The sequence below is a fragment of the Rattus norvegicus genome, chromosome 4, assembly GCF_036323735.1.
Source record: "Rattus norvegicus strain BN/NHsdMcwi chromosome 4, GRCr8, whole genome shotgun sequence".
In the NCBI taxonomy this organism is placed as follows: Eukaryota; Metazoa; Chordata; class Mammalia; order Rodentia; family Muridae; genus Rattus; species Rattus norvegicus.
In genome coordinates, this window is record NC_086022.1 from 168,679,062 (window position 1) to 168,700,081 (window position 21,020).

At 46.9% G+C, this 21,020-nt stretch overlaps 1 protein-coding gene across 2 annotated transcripts in view; it reads left to right on the top strand.

Moving 5' to 3' along the window:
* Window positions 1-21,020, top strand: part of Etv6 (ETS variant transcription factor 6) — a 239,413-nt gene that overhangs the window by 98,657 nt on the left and 119,736 nt on the right. For both annotated transcript variants that reach the window (NM_001037353.1, XM_039107692.2), the window contains exon 2: window positions 1,566-1,695. In NM_001037353.1, coding sequence (NP_001032430.1) covers window positions 1,566-1,695 — 130 coding nt within the window. The remainder of the gene's footprint in view (window positions 1-1,565; window positions 1,696-21,020) is intronic.

The window sequence follows — 21,020 nt, forward strand, 5'->3', positions numbered from 1 at the left end:
TCCCACTCCCAACTTTTCAGTCTCTGAGCAGAAGAAACACTTGACTTTGGTTACAAGGCCAAGGGAACTCCTCTTCCTCCTCTTACCTATTTGATGAACTATATAGCATTAAAAGACTTGACTCTTGTAGTCTAGGCTAGCCTTTCCTCACGATACTGTCCAGGCTCTTCTAGCTTTCAAGTTCTGGGATCACACGTGTGCACAGCTGGCCCAGGCCGCCTTGTATCACCTTAATCTAGGATTTTCTTTAGCTCCTGACCTTTATTTTCGTGGTGTCAATTTACTGCTCTTCCCCACCCCCCAAGCTTATTTTCGCACCTTGTATTTCTCAGTTTTGTTTGTCCTTTGTACGGAAACCACTGGAGGTCAATGGCACGTCGAGCTGCGTTTTAGTAGTAGGTTGGAGTTGCAAATTGTACACCTGCTCTTGCTGAACTCGGTAGCTGCTTTCAAGCGACTGTTCCGACTGTCCTCGATCGCTGTCTGCTTCAGGAGATCTAGCAAATACTGCTTGTTTGAAGTGGAATTGGTGGATCTGTTGTAGCCCTGTTCTCTCCTTGTCACCTGATAGTATCTTTGGTTATTATCAGACAGTTTTTAATAGACCCCTGGGATACCTCAAAGAGAAAGGAAATAATCGTTTTCGAGAGGGAGGAAGAGGAGGCAAGGAGACATTTGTTCATGTAGATTCGGAAGGAAGGACATTTAAAAAATTGGATATTTGCGGTTGTGGTTTTGGTACAGTGAGTCAGCAATAGAATACGTATTTAAGTCACCTGGGACTGTCGCTCTGTTGGAGAAGTGCTGGCTAAGCATGTTTGGATCTCTGGGGTCAGTCCCTAGCACTGAATGACCAGACACAGGCACACCTGTCTGCAATCTTAGCACTCAGTGTAGAAGCAGGAGGATCAGGAGTTCAAGGCCATTCATGGCTACACAGTGAGTTGGAGCCCAGCCTGGGCTACAAGAGACCATTTCTTGGAACAGAAGACAGAAAATAAATCTAACTCTTAGCCTTTGGACTTAGAAGTCATCGCTTTCCCACCCACTGTTATAGCTCATTCCTGCTGCATTCAGTATTGAATCCTACTCTGATTAGAAGTTGCGGATTTTGCCGGAGAAGAGAAAACATGGTTTGAATGCATTGGTGACATTCACTGTGTGGCTTGGAAAAGTAATTTTGGGGGGTTTCTTTGGAACACTACTCTTTGAATGTGTGTTTTGCGTTGCTCACCTTAGTCTTCCTCATTCTGGGAACAAACCGCTAATTCGGACACCTGTTGACCTGAATCCCAGCATCCTGTTTTTAACCTTTCCAGTGTTCTTTGCTTACTAGTTTGGTTTGAAAATCAGAATAGAAAGAACTTAAAAGGCGCCAGTGGGCTTCTCGTATTCCAGGATGACCATGCGTGTGGCTCAACACAGTTGTGTCTGCCAGGGTCAGGTTGGGGCATCGAAAGGTTAGACACACATGGATCTTGACGCCCCGCCCGCCTTTTGCTAAGACTTTCATACCTCTGCTGGCTGCAACATTTCATTTTCTTTTCCCCCTCTTTTCCCAACAGCAGGAACGGATTTCATCTACACCCCCAGAGAGCCCAGTGGCGAGCTACGGTCCCTCGACTCCACTTCATGTTCCAGTGCCTCGGGCGCTCAGGATGGAGGAAGACTCGATCCACCTGCCAGCACACCTGCGTGAGTGTTTGCCTTCGAGGAGAAGGAAGTTGGGGAGGGGAAGGACAGGCAGGCGGAGTGCTGGCCCATGAGGATCCCAGGGAGAGGCTCTGGGTATGAAATGGTGTTCTTCGTGGGACTTGGCCGGCTGACCTAGAGTCTTTGACCCTTACCCCACCATGGCTTTGGAAAGTTTGAGGCTCCTGTCCCTTATTTCTCAGTATTTTCACAAGGACATAGCAGGACTCTAGAAATACCTCACATACGACAGAGTTAAAGTAACCCTAGGAGGCCGGACGAGTTTTATTTTCCTTGATGTTTTTATCTCTTAAGTTCATACGCGGTCCGACTTCATATTTTCTTTTATCTAGTTGTGGGTTTGGACTCATTGCTTTAAGAATTTTTTTGGTTCTGTGTGTGTGTGAAGGGGGAGGGTTGTGTTTGGGTGTGTGCCAAGGTGCACGTATGGAGATTGGGGGGAATTGTTTGGGAGATGGCTCTCTCCTTTCAACGTGGGTTCTGAGGAGGCTTGAACCCAGGCTTAGACCTGCCAGGCAAGTGCAGTTACCTGCCAGCATTAGTCTCCAAAGCATTGACCCCTGCTGTGTCCTTTCTGTCAGCTCCTCCTCTCATGGTACCCAGCTTAGAGGATAAAATGTGACAGGAGCATCCAGAGAAAAATAACCCCGATCCCTGGTAGCCAAGAAAATGCCAGTTCCACTGGCATGAATGTTGTCTGCAGGGCACATGTCCAGTTTCTAGAGGGCACTGGGGTCGCCTTAGGCCTTTCAGACGTGGAATTGTTTTGCCCACTGTTCCTTGTCCTGACTGTGGTCCCCAGGTTGTCCTGCTTTCTTTGTGTATTCCTCCTCAGAAGATGCTGCTGAAAGTAGGGGACAAGGGGACAGAGGATGCAGTCTCAGTAAATAAGGTGATTTGTGCCGTGTTGGGAGTAGGTCTCCAGCAGTACTATGGGGCATCCCTCTGCCTACAGTAAGGATGCTGCTTTGGTGTTGAGAGCACTGGGACCCAACCCCTTTCCTCCTCCTCCAGTGTTTACAGCGTGTCTCCTCATGGGACCCAGACACCGCTGCTTTACTTCTTCAGCAGGGAGGTAAAAGGTGCAGCTTCATTGTAGCCTCTACCCTCTGCAGCAGTCTCGAGAAGAAGAGGTTGGGCTGTCGTCCTTGGAAAGTGGAACTGTCTCAGTTCCAGTAGAGCAGACAGACCTGGAAATGACACAACAGGCAGGAGCAATTTTACCGCCAGATATTGTCCTGTATAGTTACTTCAGGAATGTTCACCTTGGGGTAGAGCGTGCTCGTGTCATGCAGACAAAAACCCCTGCACTGAATCTCTTACTGACTTTGCCAATCCACACTTAGCCTGTGCTCTGCCAGACACTCTCACAGGTGCTCTGGGTACCAAGATGCAGAAAGCAGCACTCTGCTTCTGTACAGCATAAAAGTTACCGACGGTTACCCCAGATACAGCGGAGTTTCCTTCATACTCATTCGATTCCTGTATTTTGCAACACTCCTCAAAGGGACCCCCCCCCAAGACCTGGTAAGCCTCTGGATACCTTTCAACACACACGAGCTCTTTGCTGGAGAAGTTATCATAGAAAGACAGACAAGCTAGCAAGCCAACAAGCAGACTTAACTGACTATTATTGGATCCTCATTCTGAGCTCGCTGTACGATTTAGCTGTGAGTTGGTCATTTATTTCGTCTTTCTTTCTCTCATGTTTGCGCTTGGAGAAGAGGATACTTAACAGTCCTTCTGATTTTAAAGATGGCAAGTCTCATTCCTACCATCAGTATCCCCATCTGGAACTGTGCTTTAGTTTCTCTTGAGAGAAACTTCCTCATGGAATCACGTCTGTACAACTTCCTGGATGTATTAGCCTCTATAATATGGAGACACACAGACACAACACACACACACACACACACACACACACACACACACACACAAAGACACATACACATACGGTTTATTGGAATGACTTATAGGCTACAGTCCAACTAATCTAGTAATGGTTAGCAGTGAACACAAAGTCCAAGAACTAGAAGTTGCTCAGCCCCACAGGCTGGAAGTCTCCGCTGATCAGAGCGCACTGGAATCCCAGTGCTTTGATGAAGGGTTGGCTGTGCAGGCAGGAAGAGGGCAAGCAGGTAGAGAGCAAAAAGCTTCCTTCTTCTGTGTCTTTATAGAGATGTCCAGCAGGAGGTATGGTCTATGCTAAAGGTGTGTTTTCCCACCTCAAGATTTGAATTAGAGGTCGCGTGTCTTCTAGCCTTAAGACCCAGATCAAAGGTGAACCTTGCTACCCCAAAGATCTGGACTACAAGTGGATTTACCCACTTCAAACCAAGCAGAAAATCTCACAGGGGTGCCTTTTATTTCTGGATTGTAGTTTATTCCGGCTTTAGCCAAGTTGGTAACCAGAAATAATCCATACACCAACAGAGATCACTAGCTGTAGCATACCATTGTAATAGTAATAAGTTGGGCATGGTGGCCAATGCCTTAATCCCAGCACCGAGAGGGGAAAGCAGGTGAATCTGGGTTACTTCAAGGTTAACGTAGCTAGAAAGTGAGAGTTTCCAGGTCATAGAGAGACCCTGTCTCAGGAAAACAAACAAAATTACTAATACCCATTACTACTGTGGCACCATGTGAAGCCTTAATATATAAAATTTATTTCAGTCTCACATTAATATCGACAGATACATTTTTCTCTTTACTCCTATATTATAACATAAAGGCTAACTTCATGTTATACATAAAGAGTTGGATATTTTTATTTTTATTTTTTGGCAGTGGTAAGAATCAAACCCATAACTTTTCATATCCTAAGCAAGCGCTGTACCACAGAGCTTTAGCCCAGCCAAGGGCTTTGGGAATTTAAATAATTTTGCAGTATTGGTCACAGAACAGGTAAAATGATAGGGTCAAGATTCAAATCCAGTCTCTTGTAAACCTCACAGCTTAGATTCTTAATCTTTATGCCACTGTGCAGCTGTGTGTTTAATCTCCTTGTTGTACATGGATGGATTTAGGGGTGCTACATGGCCAGTTGTACTGATAGGGCCCCAGAACTGGTTTGTGGCTGGAACTTGTTTTCTGCACTATAGATCTGTTGCTGTAGAACTCATGTGTCATCCTTGGACAGAGGGATGGGTGGATGGATGAATGGATAGATGGACGGATGGTCACCAAGATAATTACCCACCGTGGAGTTGTAGCACATTACTGTGTCCTGGGGGGTAATCAGTAGTAAATTATGGATTCATGTCAGGGCAGTGATTTTGCCTGAGCGTCTCAGCTTAAGGGATAGTTCTCCGTGGTAGTCTGCAGGAGCCCTGTTGTGACACGGTCACTTTCAACATCTGGAATGAATCCTCTAGACATAGAGGTTCCCAGGCTCTTGCCATCTGCCCTCTGCCGGGGCTTTCCAGGCAAGCTAGCCCAGCTTCCCTCCTCCCTCTCTTAGTCTAGGACTGCCTACTCCTTATTCTGAGGAATTCAGTGGTCGCTGACTCTGTGAGGTTGGGCCATGCACTTGAAGACACATCCCAGTTGAGTTTCCAAACCCAAACGAATAAAATAAATACTCTAACAAGGGAATTGGGTTACTGCTGTTTTAATCCAGGACTTCAGACAATTCCCAGTAGAATGTGCATGGAAAGTCCGGGGAAGGGAGTCTGGGAGGCAGGACAGCAGCAGGACATTTATGGCATTACAAGGTCGAGGACATTCTCAGAGGCCTGTTTCAAAAGAAGAACCAGCTTGGAATGGCCGCCAGTAGCTTCTTTTTGCTGTCTGGCACTGATCTCCAGCTTTAGCTCCTCTCTCTTAGCTTTTTCTTCTCTCATCCTTAAACGAAAATCAGATTTGGAAATCGGGGGAGGGCAGGAATCTAATAGCCGAGATTCTCACACAGAGTCTTTAACACTGTGTTCCACAAACACAAGTCTACTAAAGACCCCGACCTGGCAAATTAGCAGAGTGGTAAAAGGAGAGGCTTTGCTTGACTTCTGTTTGCAGACATGATAAAGGGGAAGTGATAAATGAAACAAGTGTTAAGTAATGATTACGAGGTGCTAAAGGGACATGCAGGATAGTACAGGCCTTGGTGTGAGAGTCCCCATCACTCTAGTCCTCCGTGGCCAGAACCGCTGAAGATGCCCTTCAGAAGTCCTACTGCTGACCTCCCTGCTCACAGGAGGACAGATGCATTTATGGAAAGTATAGGAAGGGGGTGCTTCTCCTCCTCTCCCCCCGTACCCCCCACCCCTGTCTGCAAAGCATGATGAACCTTTTGTAAGCCTAAGTGAGGGTAGAAGGGCTAATGTATGGTCACAGCAGGCCATGAGAAACGAAAGCTCCCTCCTTTGTATTGAGCATCAGTCAGCCTCTGTGCCCCTGTGAGAATGCTGGAAGGACCCCAGGGGTGCAGGGTCAGGCTCACTGCCAATCCTCACCATTGCTTGGAAAGGGAAAGTCTTTTCCCTGTGCTCTTGGGGACTGGGGGACACTTCCTGAGGCCTCCTGAGGTGCTCCTCTGTTAGATTTGCATCCCGGTGGCCAGATGTCTGAGCAAATAGACTTAAAAGGATGAAGGTTTTATTTTGGTCCGTGGTTCTGGTCTCCCAGTCTGTGGCCAGTGGCTCCTTTGTGCTGGGCCCATGTCGAGGCAGAACAGGACGATAGCATAATAGCAGACAGGGAAAGGGGAGGACCGGGGTCCCTCAGCCCCTCCCGGGACATACCTCCAGTCATTTAGCTTCTTTCCGTAGGCCCCACCTTCTAAGGGTCCTACCATATTCTAATAACACCATAGGCTCTGGTGTCCAAGCCTTCTTCATATGGGTCATTAGAGATCCAAAGATCCAAACCATATCAGCATTCATAATGTGTTCATAGGGGTCTTCCCTTTACCAGGCCTCAAACACTGATGTCCAGGCTGAGCCCAGGTAACAAGATAAGTGTGTTTCGGGTGTGTAGGGCAGAACTTAAACAGTTAAGCGCCTTCTTTCAAATCTCTATTAAGCACGATTATCCCGTGTTTAGTTGATTTAATCACATTTAATCAGAGGTCGACGCTGATGCCATTTGCCTGAGGACTGTGCATCTCTCTCTGTCCGTTTGACCCTGCTCAGTCCCTAAGAGTTGATATTAAGAAATGGGAACCCAGGACTCATCCATCATATTTAATAGGACTTTGGTTTATGATGCTGGGGGTTAATAAACAGCCACCCACACTAACTGTCCTGAGTTTTCCAGAGTCAGGACACCGGAAATGGTCCGCCGGCTGTCCTTCCTTTGCTTGTGAGTCTTTCAGAATTTTCACATTACTACTCCTGCTTGTGTGCGTTTAATAATTTAATCATGTGCCTTCCTGTGGGAGCCTCACTGCTCACCCACTCTGCTGCTGTGTTTCCTCAGCAGAGTGACTGGGTTTCAGCCAGTTGCACGGCAAGATGGACTTCATCAGAATCCGCACCCAGAGACAGATGTGGTGCCTCGGCTTTAATTGGCTGGAACCATAGTTCTGTATACTTTGAAGTTGTGCTTGTCCTCAAAGGCAGAGACAGCCATGGGAGCTAAATATAATCTAGTTAATATTTTACGTGTTGTGAGAAACAAGACGCATCGGTACTCGTTACTTAATCCTGTGGCAGTTCTTGAAGCAGGTGTTCCTGATCCAGCCTAGGTCAACGGACTCCATGTTCACACAGGGCGGAAAGGGTCTAACAGGACTTGTGCCCCGCATGCTGTGCTTTAGCCTTTTTAGGGGGAGGGGTAGAGGCAAAGTCTCAGGGACTGGAGGATTAGGCCACCAAGGAAAGTGGCTGGAGAATGATGAATAAAGGGTTCCATGGCAGGCATGGTTCTAAAGACGCCACTTGGCCATGGATGGACACAGAGCCTCTGTCAGGCTTGTGTGTCCCTTTCGGAAGGCTGAGGGGGAAGTGTCAGGTAGCATTAGAGCTGAGAATAATGTCTGTCTGTCTGTCTGTCTGTCTGTCTGTCTGTCTCTCATTTCCTCCCACTGCTCTGATGCCCTTTTGCTTTATTTTCTTGTGAGCTCAGATTCCATTTATTTCTGCAACCTTTGGCAAGGCTGGCTCTAAAGCTCTAAAGAGCACCAGCTCTGAAGACTGAATGGGCTTTAGTCTCGGGACAGTTCTTCCAAGTAGAGGATTCAGCTTCTCTAAGACCAACTTTCTAGTAATGTCTGCTGACTCTTGAGAGGCGAGAGGTTCTTATAAATGACAGAGTCCGTGTGTATAACACTGACACAATGCCTAATAGCGGGGTGGAGGGTAATCCACTACAGGTCTGCTGTGGTCTTCTGTGCAATGTAAGAGGAGGCTTCCCCACTCTCAAACTATGTGGGTAGGGTGCATGCTGCTAGCTGTTGGTCTCTTCCGAGAAAGGACCCAGGACTAACTCATCTACCGTCCGCATAGTATCGAGGCTGGCTTTCTTGACTTGCGCTGCGAGCAGGATTTCTCCTCTGACAGTTCTCGTGATTGACAGGCTCCCTCAGTGTGGAACTTTCCCTGGCCTTCCCCTCTCATCTTCTCAGATCTGTCAAACCTTCCTAGGCCCTTGGCCATCAGCAGTGTTCCAGAGGTGACCTCTCCTTACAGCTGCTTGTGACATGTGGTGACGTCACCTCCAGCGGTTGAGGCTAGGGAAGAGCTAATTCCCAGACAGTGTCTTAAAGCAATACTGACTGACTCCTGGCAGAGTTGGTCAAGAAGCTGCTGACATATTTATCATTTATTACGCCTTAAACCTTCCTTTGGGGGACCTTCATGTCTTACATCCAAATGCTCAAAGGTTCTCTGTTTTCCTTGCAGCACACATGGGATAATACAAGAGTCCAGTTTAGCTGCTTCAGATAATTCGAAGGTGGGGTGGGGGTGGGGCTGTCTACATCGGAACAGCCAGGCCGGGTGCTTCGGAAGGGAAATTTCCTTTTTGGGTGTGCTGTCTGAAAGAATTTCCGATGCAGGCAGACGTTAATTCCTAGCTCCGTGCTTCCTGATAAGGAAGCGGCTTCAATAAATACGGCTATTTATAGATGTCTCTCTTCTCTCTCTCTTTAAACATATAACCAGAGGTCTATTGACCTTTCCTTTCCCTGCACATTTCGTGCAGTGAGCTGTGCGTACATTTAAGGCAGTTCCTCCAGCAAGAGTTCTGACAGTTGCTGTGACTCTGGGTGGGATCCAGGGGGGAAAACCCAGTCACCTCTTGCAGGTCCAGGGCTCTCACATGTGTTGGCGTTCTGAACTAGACAGTTAGAAGTCAGCGGAAGTTGCCGGTCCCCGTGTGCTACCCTGTGAGTAGACAGACACATTGCTTGGGCTTTCGTGCTGCTGAGATTACCTGATGTAAACAGATTCAGGGAGAAGCATTGTTTTGGGTCATGGTTTCAGAGAGTTCAGTCTATGGTCAGGGCCCATTGTGAAGTAGACCTTTATGGCCATGAATGTTCGCCAGTAGTGGAGGAATTTCCTCACGGGGTAAGGAGGAAGCAGAGGAGGCCAGGGAAAGATGCATCCCAAGGACATGTCCCCAATGCCCTGCCTCTTTCCTCCAGACCCAGCTTCCTGTTTCTCCCCATCTTCCAATAATGCCATCATGTCAAGAATCCCTTGATGACTTAATCCAGCCCTAATGGTGCAGTTGTCTCTAAAAATGTCCCCTGGACATACTCAAGTGCGTCAAGAATCCCCTGAGCATTTGTTTCTTTCTGTTTTCAAAGACACTTTAGTTTATTCCTTGAGAATTGCATACAATGTGTTTTGATCAAATACACCCCTAGTTCTCCCCTCCAACTCCTACCAGGGTGACGTCATCACGTCTCCCTCCTGACTCCGGTCCCTTAGACATGCCTTAAGACAGCCAACAACAATAATTAACCACCATAACACACGGACCCAAAGGTGTCTGGTTTCTTCTAGACCCAGCATAGGTTTATGATAAACAGAACCACTGAAAAATAGGGGACCTTGAGAGTCAGTCAGTTTTATGAAGAGACTTGGTAAACAGAAAATGACCTTAAATCCACTTTGTTTCTGTTGACTTTTTTTTTTTAAATCCTGAGGAATTCTGTGGCCTTCTCTTGCCTGGCTTAGGTCCTACAGATTGAAGGGTCCTACCCATATGCCTATAGGCAGGCTCATGTGCATGCTGATTATACCCCCTGGCAGGTATGATGACGGCCTTGTATGATGTTAGCTTGTTCTGTGCGTTCCTAACCCCTCCACTTTCTCTTCATTCTCAAGAGGCTGTGTGAGCTGACTTTATACCCAAGTACCATGAAGTTCCCTTTCCCAAATAGCGTACTTTCCTCCCATCTTGCTCCGTGCTTGAGCCGTACCCCTTCAGTAACTCACCCTTGTAGATTCTGTCAGGAATGACCGGGACAATGGCATCCTTCCAGAACTAAGTCACAGAGGGAACCTGTTGATGTTAGATGGGACTCTTAATAGAGCTACTGATTGCCGATACTGACATGGGTAAAGAGCTGTGGGTGCACAGTAGATGCAGAGAGGATGCCGGGAAGGAAAACCCATGCAGGGAGCTCTTGGCCTTACCACAAGCTAATTCCCCACCTTAGAGGCTGGAATTTCACTCATGCTACTTGCTGAGGGGGCGGTGAAGGTTTGTAAACAATCCTGTCTTTTTGTTTTGTTTTGTAAAGTGCTTGTGGAACAAGTATTGAAGGATATTAAATAGTCCTCTGTTTGTTTAAGAGTTTTCTGTAGTCCAGACTGACCTTCACTTTATTAGGTAGCTGAGTATGATTTTGGATTTAGGATCTTCCTCCCCGTATCCACCAAGTGCTGGGATTAGAGACGTGCCATCAACACCAGGATCTTAAGTACCATTTATTTATTATTTCCTTTTCTTTTCTTTCCCCTTCCCCCCCTCTCTCGCTCTCTCTCTCACTCTCTCTCTCTCTCGCTCTCTCTCTTTTTTGTCTGTCAATCTATAGCATTTAGAAGTGATGTCATCCCAGGAGCCATTCCAAGGTCCCCTGTTTTTAAGTCCTTAACACTAGTACAGAGGCTCTGTGGCAGTGTCCTATTCAGTAAGTACTGATAGCCATTACTGTATATAGAGCACTTTCTAGGTGCCAGGAGCCCCTGGAAGTTAGTCTGAATATTCGCAGACACATTTGAGGCTCAGATGTGGCACATTGTGTCCCCAAGGACACAGAGAAGTCAGAGGGATCATGACCCGACTTGTCCCAAGACTCTGCTTTCCTCACTTCATACGCCATCTCGAACGTGTTAGGAACTAGTTATTTCAGTCTAGCTGTGGTTAAGAGGAAAAATCAAAGCTTTCAGTTGTTTCTCTCTTTTGAAAGGAAAAAAAAAATATCAAGCAAAACTGATGGAAACAAGAAGACCCAGGGGGATAAAATCAGAGATACAAACCCAACAGTCTTTTGATCTTAGAACAGGATAAAATTTCAGATCCAGTTCTGTGGGTGTACTGTTATCTGTCGCATGTTCTCTATGAATTGTAGAATGTTAGGAACGAAATTTCAGTGAAGCCAACAGAGGATCCCATCATGCCGAGTTTCCCATCTCTTGTAAAGAAACACTCTGCTTTACAGTGCTGGGCACCTCTAAGGGTGGCGACGTGCTTGGCTGCTGAGTGTAACACTCAACAAAGAACAACACCGAACTTCCTCACAGCCCATGCTAGGCTGACGTGCTGAACGTGGCCTGGTGCGTGGGGCCTCAGTTTCCCCCATATGCCATTCACGCTGGGACGTTTGTACAGCAACCGCTTGGGCAGCTGCTCTCCCAGTCAGGTCTCTGAGCCTCTGGCCCCGTGTGGCTGTGTAGAATGAAGGCGCTCGGGTCCTAGATTCCTGAGTTCTTCCAGACTCACACAGATTATGCTATTCTGATTCCAGAGAAGTACAGAGCTTCTCAACTGCCAAGCACTATCTACAGACACACGGATGGTGTTCATTCATTTGATTGCCGGTCCTCAGCCTCCAATTCTGGTGCAGATGGTAGTATTTCGATGATGCAGGAGATTATCCTCCGCTCGCGCTGTGTAACTGCTTCGTGAGGATGCCCTCCTACAAGGAAATTATGGAAATCTAGAGTCTGGCTCTGCCGGACTTTTCTCTAGGATGCCTGCATTTGAGACAAAATAATGCTTTTATGGGATGGAAATGAATGCCCACTCTGGTGCCATACAGGGTTTCTGCCACTGGCTCTGCTCTGCTTCCCTATGCCAGCCCCCGGACCTACCAGCTTAGTCTTAGGCCTGCTCCTCTGTTCTCACAGCCCGCTTTGTGACCTGAGAATTGCCTGCAAGCTGGCCCTTTTCCCAGGGCATTGAGTACAGGTGTAGCTTCCTGTAACTGCTTGATCCCGGCTGTGTGATCTGTGGGAATCCCCTCATGACTCAGTGCGTGTTCGTTTTGTTTGTTTGTTTTTTTGTTTTTTTGTAGTCTGTGAAAGTTGCAGTGTGCATCTTTCTCCCTCTAGAAGCTGCTCACCGGGGCTCTACAGAGCCAGCGATCAGTACAGAGAGCTCACACGATCCCCCTTCAGCCAGCCTCATAGCACATGCACAATTAATACTGCATTAATTAATTATGGGGAAAAAAGGCCGAGCTGGCAGAGGGCTGAAGGCTTTCAGCTTCTAAAGTGAAGGCTTTGATGCCGAGCTCTAAAGCACATTTCCATCTGCCTCAGCAGTAGAGAATCTGTGACACTTAGACTGTCCCCTGGGCATGCAAACTCACACCCAAGAAACTCTTTCTAAACAGAAGATCCGAACCAGCTACTTGAATCATCCACGAGTTGCCACAGGCAGTCCAAGGGAGATATAAGATTTTAAAGAACGGGATTGCCGAGAGCACAGTGATTTGTGAACAAAACTGATAAAGAGTTCTGTTCTGTCTTCCTTTGTTGCTAGTGAGTCACCAACATCAGAGACTCTGGGGAGGAAAGCACAGATGACCGAGACTTGGTGACGACCCTCTTGATACTCTGTGTGTGTGTGTGTGTGTGTGTGTGTGTGTGTGTGTGTGTGTGCGTGTGCGTGTGCGTGTGCGTGTGTGTGTGTGTGTCCATTTGCCTGTCCCCTGACCCCCTGGCTTTGCAGGGGTGTTTTCTTACTAGATCTGGACAGAGTTGGGAGAAAACACTGCCCTTTCTCCTTCATTTGGAAATGCTTCATGCACGAAGGCTAGTGGTGAAGTCACCACACAGAATCCCTGACCATATCCTCGCTCCTCTTCCTAACTCTTAAACATCCCGTGTGAGTCCTTAAACCTTGACTGGTGTAAATATTCATTCACTCAAGTGTTTGGAGTTTCATTTAAAGGAGTTTTTAAGATCACAGAAGTAGAAACCCCCTGAGATGGCTTCCTTGCCTGAGAGCGTGGGGTTATAAATGTTCTTTTCAAACTATGCCTGGAGCCGAGGGTGTAGCTCAATTGGTAGAGAACTTGCTTAGTGTACTCGAGACCCTGAGTTCAATCCCAAGCTGGAGATGAGCCAGGCATGTTGATACAGACCCCTCATTCCAGCACAAAAGGGGATTACGGTGAAGCCGCTCGAATGTTCTGATCATACGCCGTCTGAAACTCGGGACTAACAAAAATCACACACGTTTGTCGTTTGCCAGCTGCATATTTGAAACTGATAAAAGTTTTCCTTTTGATTCATAGGCAGAGAAAAGTTTATCTTCAGATAAACTTGTCTGTGCGCATGTGCGTGTGTGTGTGTGTGTGTGTGTGTGTGTGTATGTATGTGTGTGTGTGTGCGTACATGCATGCGTATAAGCGTATGTGCGTATAAGCACACATGTGTCTTTGGAATTACAGCAGTTATTATTCCAGATATCTACTCCACAAAACTCCTGTGGTGATTTCTACCACCCACACATTATGAGGAAAGAACATGGCAGATGCAAGGGGGTATTGTAGCACCGACATTGTGCCTACAGCTGTGCCGCTGTCTGCCTGTTAGCGTCTTTGTTTGCTGAAAGGAATATTCAGATTCTCAAGTGCCTGATGCTGCACCCTGGACAGAGGGCTTCTAACTGCCTGTGAACAGGGTCAGTGTTCTGCGAAAGCAGGGAACGTGGCCACCCATTGCCTAGAGTGAACATCTACTGTAGTGGGCTATCTCAGCGCCTGCCATTGCCACCTATGAAAGACGTTCATTCCTTTTGCATCAGGCGTGTTTCCACCTAGCCCCTTTAAAACATTTTTTTCAGATTTATTAATTTTATGGATGTCACTGTGTTGCTGCATATATGGATATATGTGTACCACATGCATGCCGCAAGGTAGTTGTGAGACACTATGCGTGCAAGTGCTGGGAACTAGTCTGCCACACACTGGGGTGCTTTGGAGGGGATGACTATAAGCATAGTAGGTGCTTTAACTGCTAAGCAGTCTTTCTGGGGCCCTAGCCCACTTTTCAAATGAAACAGGAATGTAGGTAGTGCCTTGAACGGAGATGGTGACAAACCCAAGTTTTCTTCATGAAAAGTAGTTTTTTAAATCTCTCCATTCTCGCGAGTCAGAGGGATCTATAGCTAACACGGAAGGCCACGGATCAAGTTGGACGTAACGTCTGTCTTTTTCCTCAGGCGGATTTTCTCCATGGAGGAGATAGGCAAATGAAGCAGGAGAAAGTCCAGGTCCATTGATTAAGACAAAGTATCTTAAATCTGAAGCCCCGGGGCTGAGAAGAGCAGTCAGTCCTACTTCTTAATCAAGTTGGGCATCCTGAAGGCACCCATCATCTTGAGGATTCAAGCCCTTTGTGGCCTTTGACAGAAGCTCTGAGCTTGCAGGTACAAATCCTCACATACATAAGGGGCCTGTGAACTCAAGTTTCAGTGAAGGGGTCCGGAAGACCGTGACCCTACCAGGGTAACTGACATGTATATGTGTAGTGAGGACTCGGGATAATGAATTTGGGGAAACAATCTCGCTTGCACAGGTTGAATAGCTACTTCTGTGTATGGAGCGCTTACTGTAGACATTTTAACATGGTTTATGTCGCTGAGTCCTCTTGACAGCCCCATGAACTGCATTTCCTTCTCCTCACTGTTAAGTCGAAAAGTCCAGTTTAAAGAGGTTAAAAGAAAAGCTCAGCCGACGTCATTCAGGGCTGGTGGGCAGTCCAGTTGGGGCCTCTCGGACTCTGTCTATCTTTCTTCCCAGTGTAAACCAAAGCCCTATTATCGAGATGAAAAGAATGAAAAACAATGTTGCATTCCCTCTGAGACTCAACTGTGGTTAAGACTTCATAAATTTTAGAAAAATAGGATAACTCAACCAAAGCAAACATTTAAAAACCACCTCATAGAAAAACATCCACCACAACCCCAAACCTCAAGGTTCATGGATTGAGATTTCAGTGAGCTTCATGATTCTCATCCGTCTCTTAAATACTGCTCTGTTTCCTGGTAAATAATATCCCTTCAGAACCCTGGCACATAAATAGTGTAATAAGATCAGCTCCGAGCAGGCTGCTGTTCTAGTGCCCTCTAATTGCAGGGTGAAAATCCGGGGCCGTCTTAGCTCCTCCTCTCTCTCTGGCCACTGCCTGACACCCAGTCTGAGGTTCCACGCCGTCTCTTCTTTTCGTGCTTTAGATAGATCCGTCCTTTGCACGGATTTTTTTTTAAATAAAGTGATTTGAAATGGAAAATTAAAAACTTAAATGCAAGTTTGGCAGCTTCTCTGTTCAGAAGCTTCATAAAATTCTCTATAGCACAGCTGCTCTGGATTCTCACCACTTAGCTGTTCTCAAGATGTCTGAGAGATTAATTCTTGTAGGGCTGTGGTTGGAGATACCCTCCCTCCCCCATGTTTCGCTGAGGATCTTCACTGGGAAAAGTTGTGTGGAAAATCCTGTCACCCAGGGTAAAGGGCAGAAATCTCAAGTCTTATGTGTGACCCTGATAAGTGTGTGCCAACACTGTCTTGGGATTCCCCCCTTTCCCTCCCTCTCCTTCTCTTTCTCTGTGCCCCCCCGTGTATGTGTATGTGTATGTGTGTGTGTGTGTGTGTGTGTGTGTGTGTCTGTCTGTCTGTCTGTCTGTCTGTCTGCCGGTCGTCTTTGTGGATGTGGATGACAGGTACTTCAGTCCTTCCTGGCAGATTTAAGCTCTTCATGTCTCACAGGCAGCAGCAGAGGACAAGAAAGGCCTCAGAGGATGGAGAGCTTTGGTGAGGTCCCCACCCACTGGCCCAGAGATCAACTGTTTATCCCTGGGTCCCGGCAGCAGCCGAAAGCCAGGGGTGTTTTTGGGATTTGTCTGCCAAAGTTTCTTGAATCAGCCTTGTTCAAAGGCATATGCTGGGCTCACTTCTGAGGGAAATTTCCTTTTTGGGGAAGTTGAAGCAAAGGAATTTCCTGTGTGGGCAGACAGAGCTTCCTGACGTGAAGGCTTCTTGGAAGGGAAACAGTTTCATAATGAAATGACAAATTAAAGATATACCAGCCGGGTTCACTTCAAAACAGCCATTGAGAGTGCAGGCAAAGCCCTATTATACCCCCTCACAGAACAAAAATAAATCCCATCCTGACAGGTTTCTATATGCTGGGTTATATCTGTCCCCCCACACCTTCCTTCACAGTCTCCCACATGCTCCCTTCCTCCCACCCCCACCACTAGCTACCACCATCTCTGTCTTTAACAGGCTTAGAGCAGTCTCAGGGAGGCCCAGGGCAGCCTTCCTGCCTCTTGTCACCTTTCCTCACCAGCCTCACCCATCCTTGGAGTGCTTGGAGCCTCCTTCTAAGGGACGGTAAGTCCTAGGCTGCCCAGACTTAGAAATGACCTCTTCCCTTCTTTTGACCTAAAGCAGTGATTGAAGATGGTTTCAGCCGTTTCCTTTGGCTGCCCCTTAAAATCTTGTAGGCAGTGCATGTAACTGCTATTCTTATCTCAGAGCTGGTCTGAAGCCGGCTTTGTTCAAGAAAATAGAGCTCTCTCTGCGCTGGGCAGATGATGGTCTTGTGCTGAGCATGTAGGCTTCTGCAGTTCAGTCAGCCAGTGTAGCGGGGTGTTGTTTTGTACACTGACATGAAGATAGCCTCGGTTGCCGTCACTTGTATTTTAAAGACAAGGTCTTGCTGCATAGTCCTGGTACCGATCTGATCTAGAACTCACCTTGTAGACTAGGCCTTGAGCGTGGTGTTACCTCTTGAGTGTGCCCCCCTCTGTCTGCCTGCCTGCCTGCCTGTCTGTCTGTCTGTCTGTCTCTGTCTCTCTCCTTTTCTCCTCCCTCCCTCTTTCTCCCCACTCCCCTCCACCCTCTTTTGTTAGGGGTAGAGTTAAGGATTGAACTCAGGACAGGACTTTTCCACTAAATTACACCTCCATTTCTTTTCTCCTTCCCTCCCTCCCTCCCTCCCTCCCTCCTTCCTTCCTTCCTTCCTTCCTTCCTTCCTTCCTTCTTCCCTTCCTTCCTTCCTTCCTTCCCTTCTTACTTCTTTACTTCCTACCTTTCTTCTTTCTTTGTCTCCCTCCCCTTTTTTTAAAACAACAAATTAAGAGAAAATCATGACAGCATCATTTGAGCCATGTGTAACAACAGTCATTATTAATAGTAGGCTTAGGTCAGTAGGATCAAATAGGTGCGGGCTTTGGAAACCGATGACTGAATTGTCCTCTCTAGCACCATACGGCAGCAATGCAACCAAGTCACCTAACCCTGTTTCCTTGTCCCTACCATGAGCACAGCAATACCTTTTCTCCGTTCTTGTATAGAAATTAGGTTGTGATCTCAAACGTACTCTGTAAGCGCTCGTAGCTCCGTCCCAGTTTTCCACCAATCCACCAGTGTAATCCTTTGGGGTCGAGGCACACTATTAGGCTAAGGTGGTAAAATTGTATTTACAGATCAACGTGGCAAATATTTATTAGAGATTTTTCTTTCTATACAGCTAGGCTTGGTGGAGAAAAAATATACCAGGTGAGACATTTAGAATGGTCAGGTGGCACAGAATGAAAGATATTGAACTTGTGGACAAGAGGCTGGAGTCCGGTCCTGACTGTCACTTGATTTTACTTGTCCATGCGAGCCTCAGTTGCTCGCCTATAAAACCGGAAGAAGCTGGACTCTGAATGCACCTATCTCTTCACAGTCCTCACATTACAATCAAATGTAAAGGGTCCTGCCTTTTAAGCTAAGGCCTTGTGTGTGTGTGTGTGTGTGTGTGTGTGTGTGTGTGTGTGTGTGTGTTGCCTGCAGAAACTGAATAACATGTCCAATTCCCCTAGAGCTGGAGTTCAAGTCTGCTACCTAATATGGGTGTGAACTGTCCGACGTGGGTGCTGGGAACTGAACTCAGATCCTCTGTTAGATCAGTATGGACTCTTCAACACTAGCCATCTCTCTAGCCACAGGCTCTGCCTTTTGCGATGTTGTTTATAAATTCTATTCTAAGGAGTCAGGAAGACATGCGTCCCGTATAGCAACAGCACCTCGGATGGAGAAACCCTCCTCAGAAATCGAGACAGATTTTGTTAGTTTGCGTGAGGTAAGCAGGAAAATAGGGTGCTTTTCCAGACATAACCAGTGTAGTGATTTAACACCGGAGGCTTCTGGTGACGCTGACGTGGAAATAATGGGGACCAGGGTTGAACTTGGTAGTTTCCTCGGTTTTCCTCACAGGTGGACACCCAGGACATTTCGAAATGGTTGATCATTTAAGGCTGCCCTTCATGGCTACTTTCGTCCAAAGGAGTTTGAAAGATGGGATCCATTGTCGATAGTCAGCCCGTTTGACTCTATGCTCCGTGATGCTAAGGCTGCTACACCATCGTGCCTCTCATCTCCCCTCTGTTTACTAATACTGTCTCAAGTCTTCTAAGCGCCCATTTTAACCGGAGGAAAGTGGGATGCCGAAAAGAGCTTGATTTTGATCCTGTAACCGGGGTTTACAGTGTGTAGGGTACGTTAACTGGAGCTGTAACAAGTTGCTCCCTCAGTTTTACTCTCACCGAGTCTAAGGGGCAGGCAGCTCTGTCAGCGTTTTACAGACACAGAGATGGGGAGTTAGCCGAGTTGGTAATGTGCTTGCCACACAAGCTTCAGCACTTGACGTCTCATCTCCAGAACACATATGGAAAAGCCAGGGTTGTTGGTGTAAGCCTCTAACCCCGGTGTTGGGGAGGTAGAGACTGGCAGGTTCCTGGGGCCTCACTGACAATCCATCCTTACCTAATCAGCAAACCCCAGGCCAAGGAGACCTGCATAGGATACAACATGGTGGGTGGCTTCAGACCAACGATGCTTGAGGGAGACCTGTGGCCTCCAGTGCATGCATGTGAACCCACATGAGCATGTGTACACACACACACACAGAGGTACATGTCCTTAGTACTGAGTTTACTGTGATACATTATAGCCCCATATGGAGCTAGAAACTAGTGATGTTAGAGGCAAGGTTAAGAAGTGTCTCTCTTTAATTAAGACGTTGTCCACTGAGGACATCTTGTTTGTATTGCTATTGTTAGACCACCATTCTCATTTTTAAGAGCACCAAAAGAGCAGGCTAGGGGAACTCCATCTAAGAAAGGGAAAAACTTAGATAATGCTTCATCAAAACCACTCTGTACCGAACACCTCTTGTATGCAGGAGAATGGCAGTTACAGGAAGTAGGGTTTTATTTTCCTGTTAGGTATCATTCTTATTAATTAAATAGCAGCACTTCAGTGTTACCTTTGTACATCTGTGGGCTTGGTCTCGTTGTATATGCTAACTCCCAACTCACAGCGATTCCCCTGCCTCAGCCTCTCAGGAGCTCCTACCCAAGGCTCTGGATGTTACTTTTCCATCTCGTGTTTGATTTTATTCACTGTTCTCTGTATAAATAAGCTTTATGTCTATACCAGTGCATTTCTAGTATTTTATAACTCACCACTTACACACTTTGAATTAATTTTTCTTCTTCTCATTCCTAATTTTCCCTTGGCAGGCAGGTGGGGTGGGGGGGGAATAAATTTTTCCAAACTATTTTTCAATCAAAAACAGTTTTTTTCTTCCCAAGTCACTTATATGAGTGGCCTCTAGGAGTAAATCTGAGGGGGAAACATAATTTCAGTGGCGTCTAACTGTTAAAGATTCGCATCCCTGTTACTGTTTGACCTGTGTCATATCCTTGTGAGTTCATAGTAAGGGGAGAGAGAAGCACTGCCGTTTCTCCTGTTCAGAAATTTAATCTCTCACTTTAATTTTTCATAGGCCTTTTTAGCAGCCAATCGGGTCCTATAAACAATTCCTTTCCCTCATTACTGTGTGTTCCCCACTTGGTCTTAAGGATGGGGCGGGAGGGGGGAATACTGCTGAAATTCTGTAACCCAATCTACACACTGATTTGCTTCTTTGCTTTTCTGGTGAGGAAGTAGGGGTGGTGGTTAGAAGAGATTGATAGATTGTTTATTTTGTTTGGGGGTGAGAAGAGAGGGAGGGGGCAGGGCCCTGGGGTATTTGAATGCTGAGAAACTGTACACGTGCTTGCCTGGGTCCCCCATAATTCAGTTGCTTGAGTACTTTTCTTAGCTGGTAGTCTTAGGCAGGGGAGGAGACCTTAGGGGGGAACAAGGTGACTACTGTCAGGTAATTGGAATTTGGTAACCTTTCCTTGATAAAGAAGGAAGGGAAGAGGAAGAAAGGGGGACAATTGCCAGTTGGTAAGTCTGAGTTACATCTGGTAGTCCCTGCTCCTCAGACACTAGTTCTGGTGAGAAGTCACCTGTGATCGAGCACTCTCTCACTGGGACCTTGCAGTTGAGTCCCCAGGCAGACCACCGAGCCATAGAAACTGAGAGTCAACTGTGTGTTCTTGTGTGTGTAACAGTTCCTTTGCACCCTTCCAATGCCAGGTGGCCCAGGTGAAGGAAGTGGCCTGGGTGTCATTCTGGGAGCTCAACACAGGAAGTGTTGCTTTCTTTGTTCATCTCAAGCACTGGACCCATCCTTTATAAAGGAAGCCAGAGAATAGTATGGCTTTATGTGGTGCACACCCATCCTGAAGCATTCAGAGCCTGGCCCTGTCAGCTCGGGCCTTCCCTCCATGACTCAGCAGGCCCAGCAGAGGACTCTTTCTAGTTACCACCAACCCAGTGACAGATACCTTCCGGACAATAGCCCTGCCTCCTTCTCTTCTTTTCCTTGTCTTTCATAACCTTGAAGCTTAAGGAATAAATCTTCCCGACAGGATCAGGTCCTATGTAAAATGTAGCCTCACTTGATGCTTATGAAAAGATCTGTTTTGTGGTAGAGTCTTACTGTGTTGCCTGTCCTGAC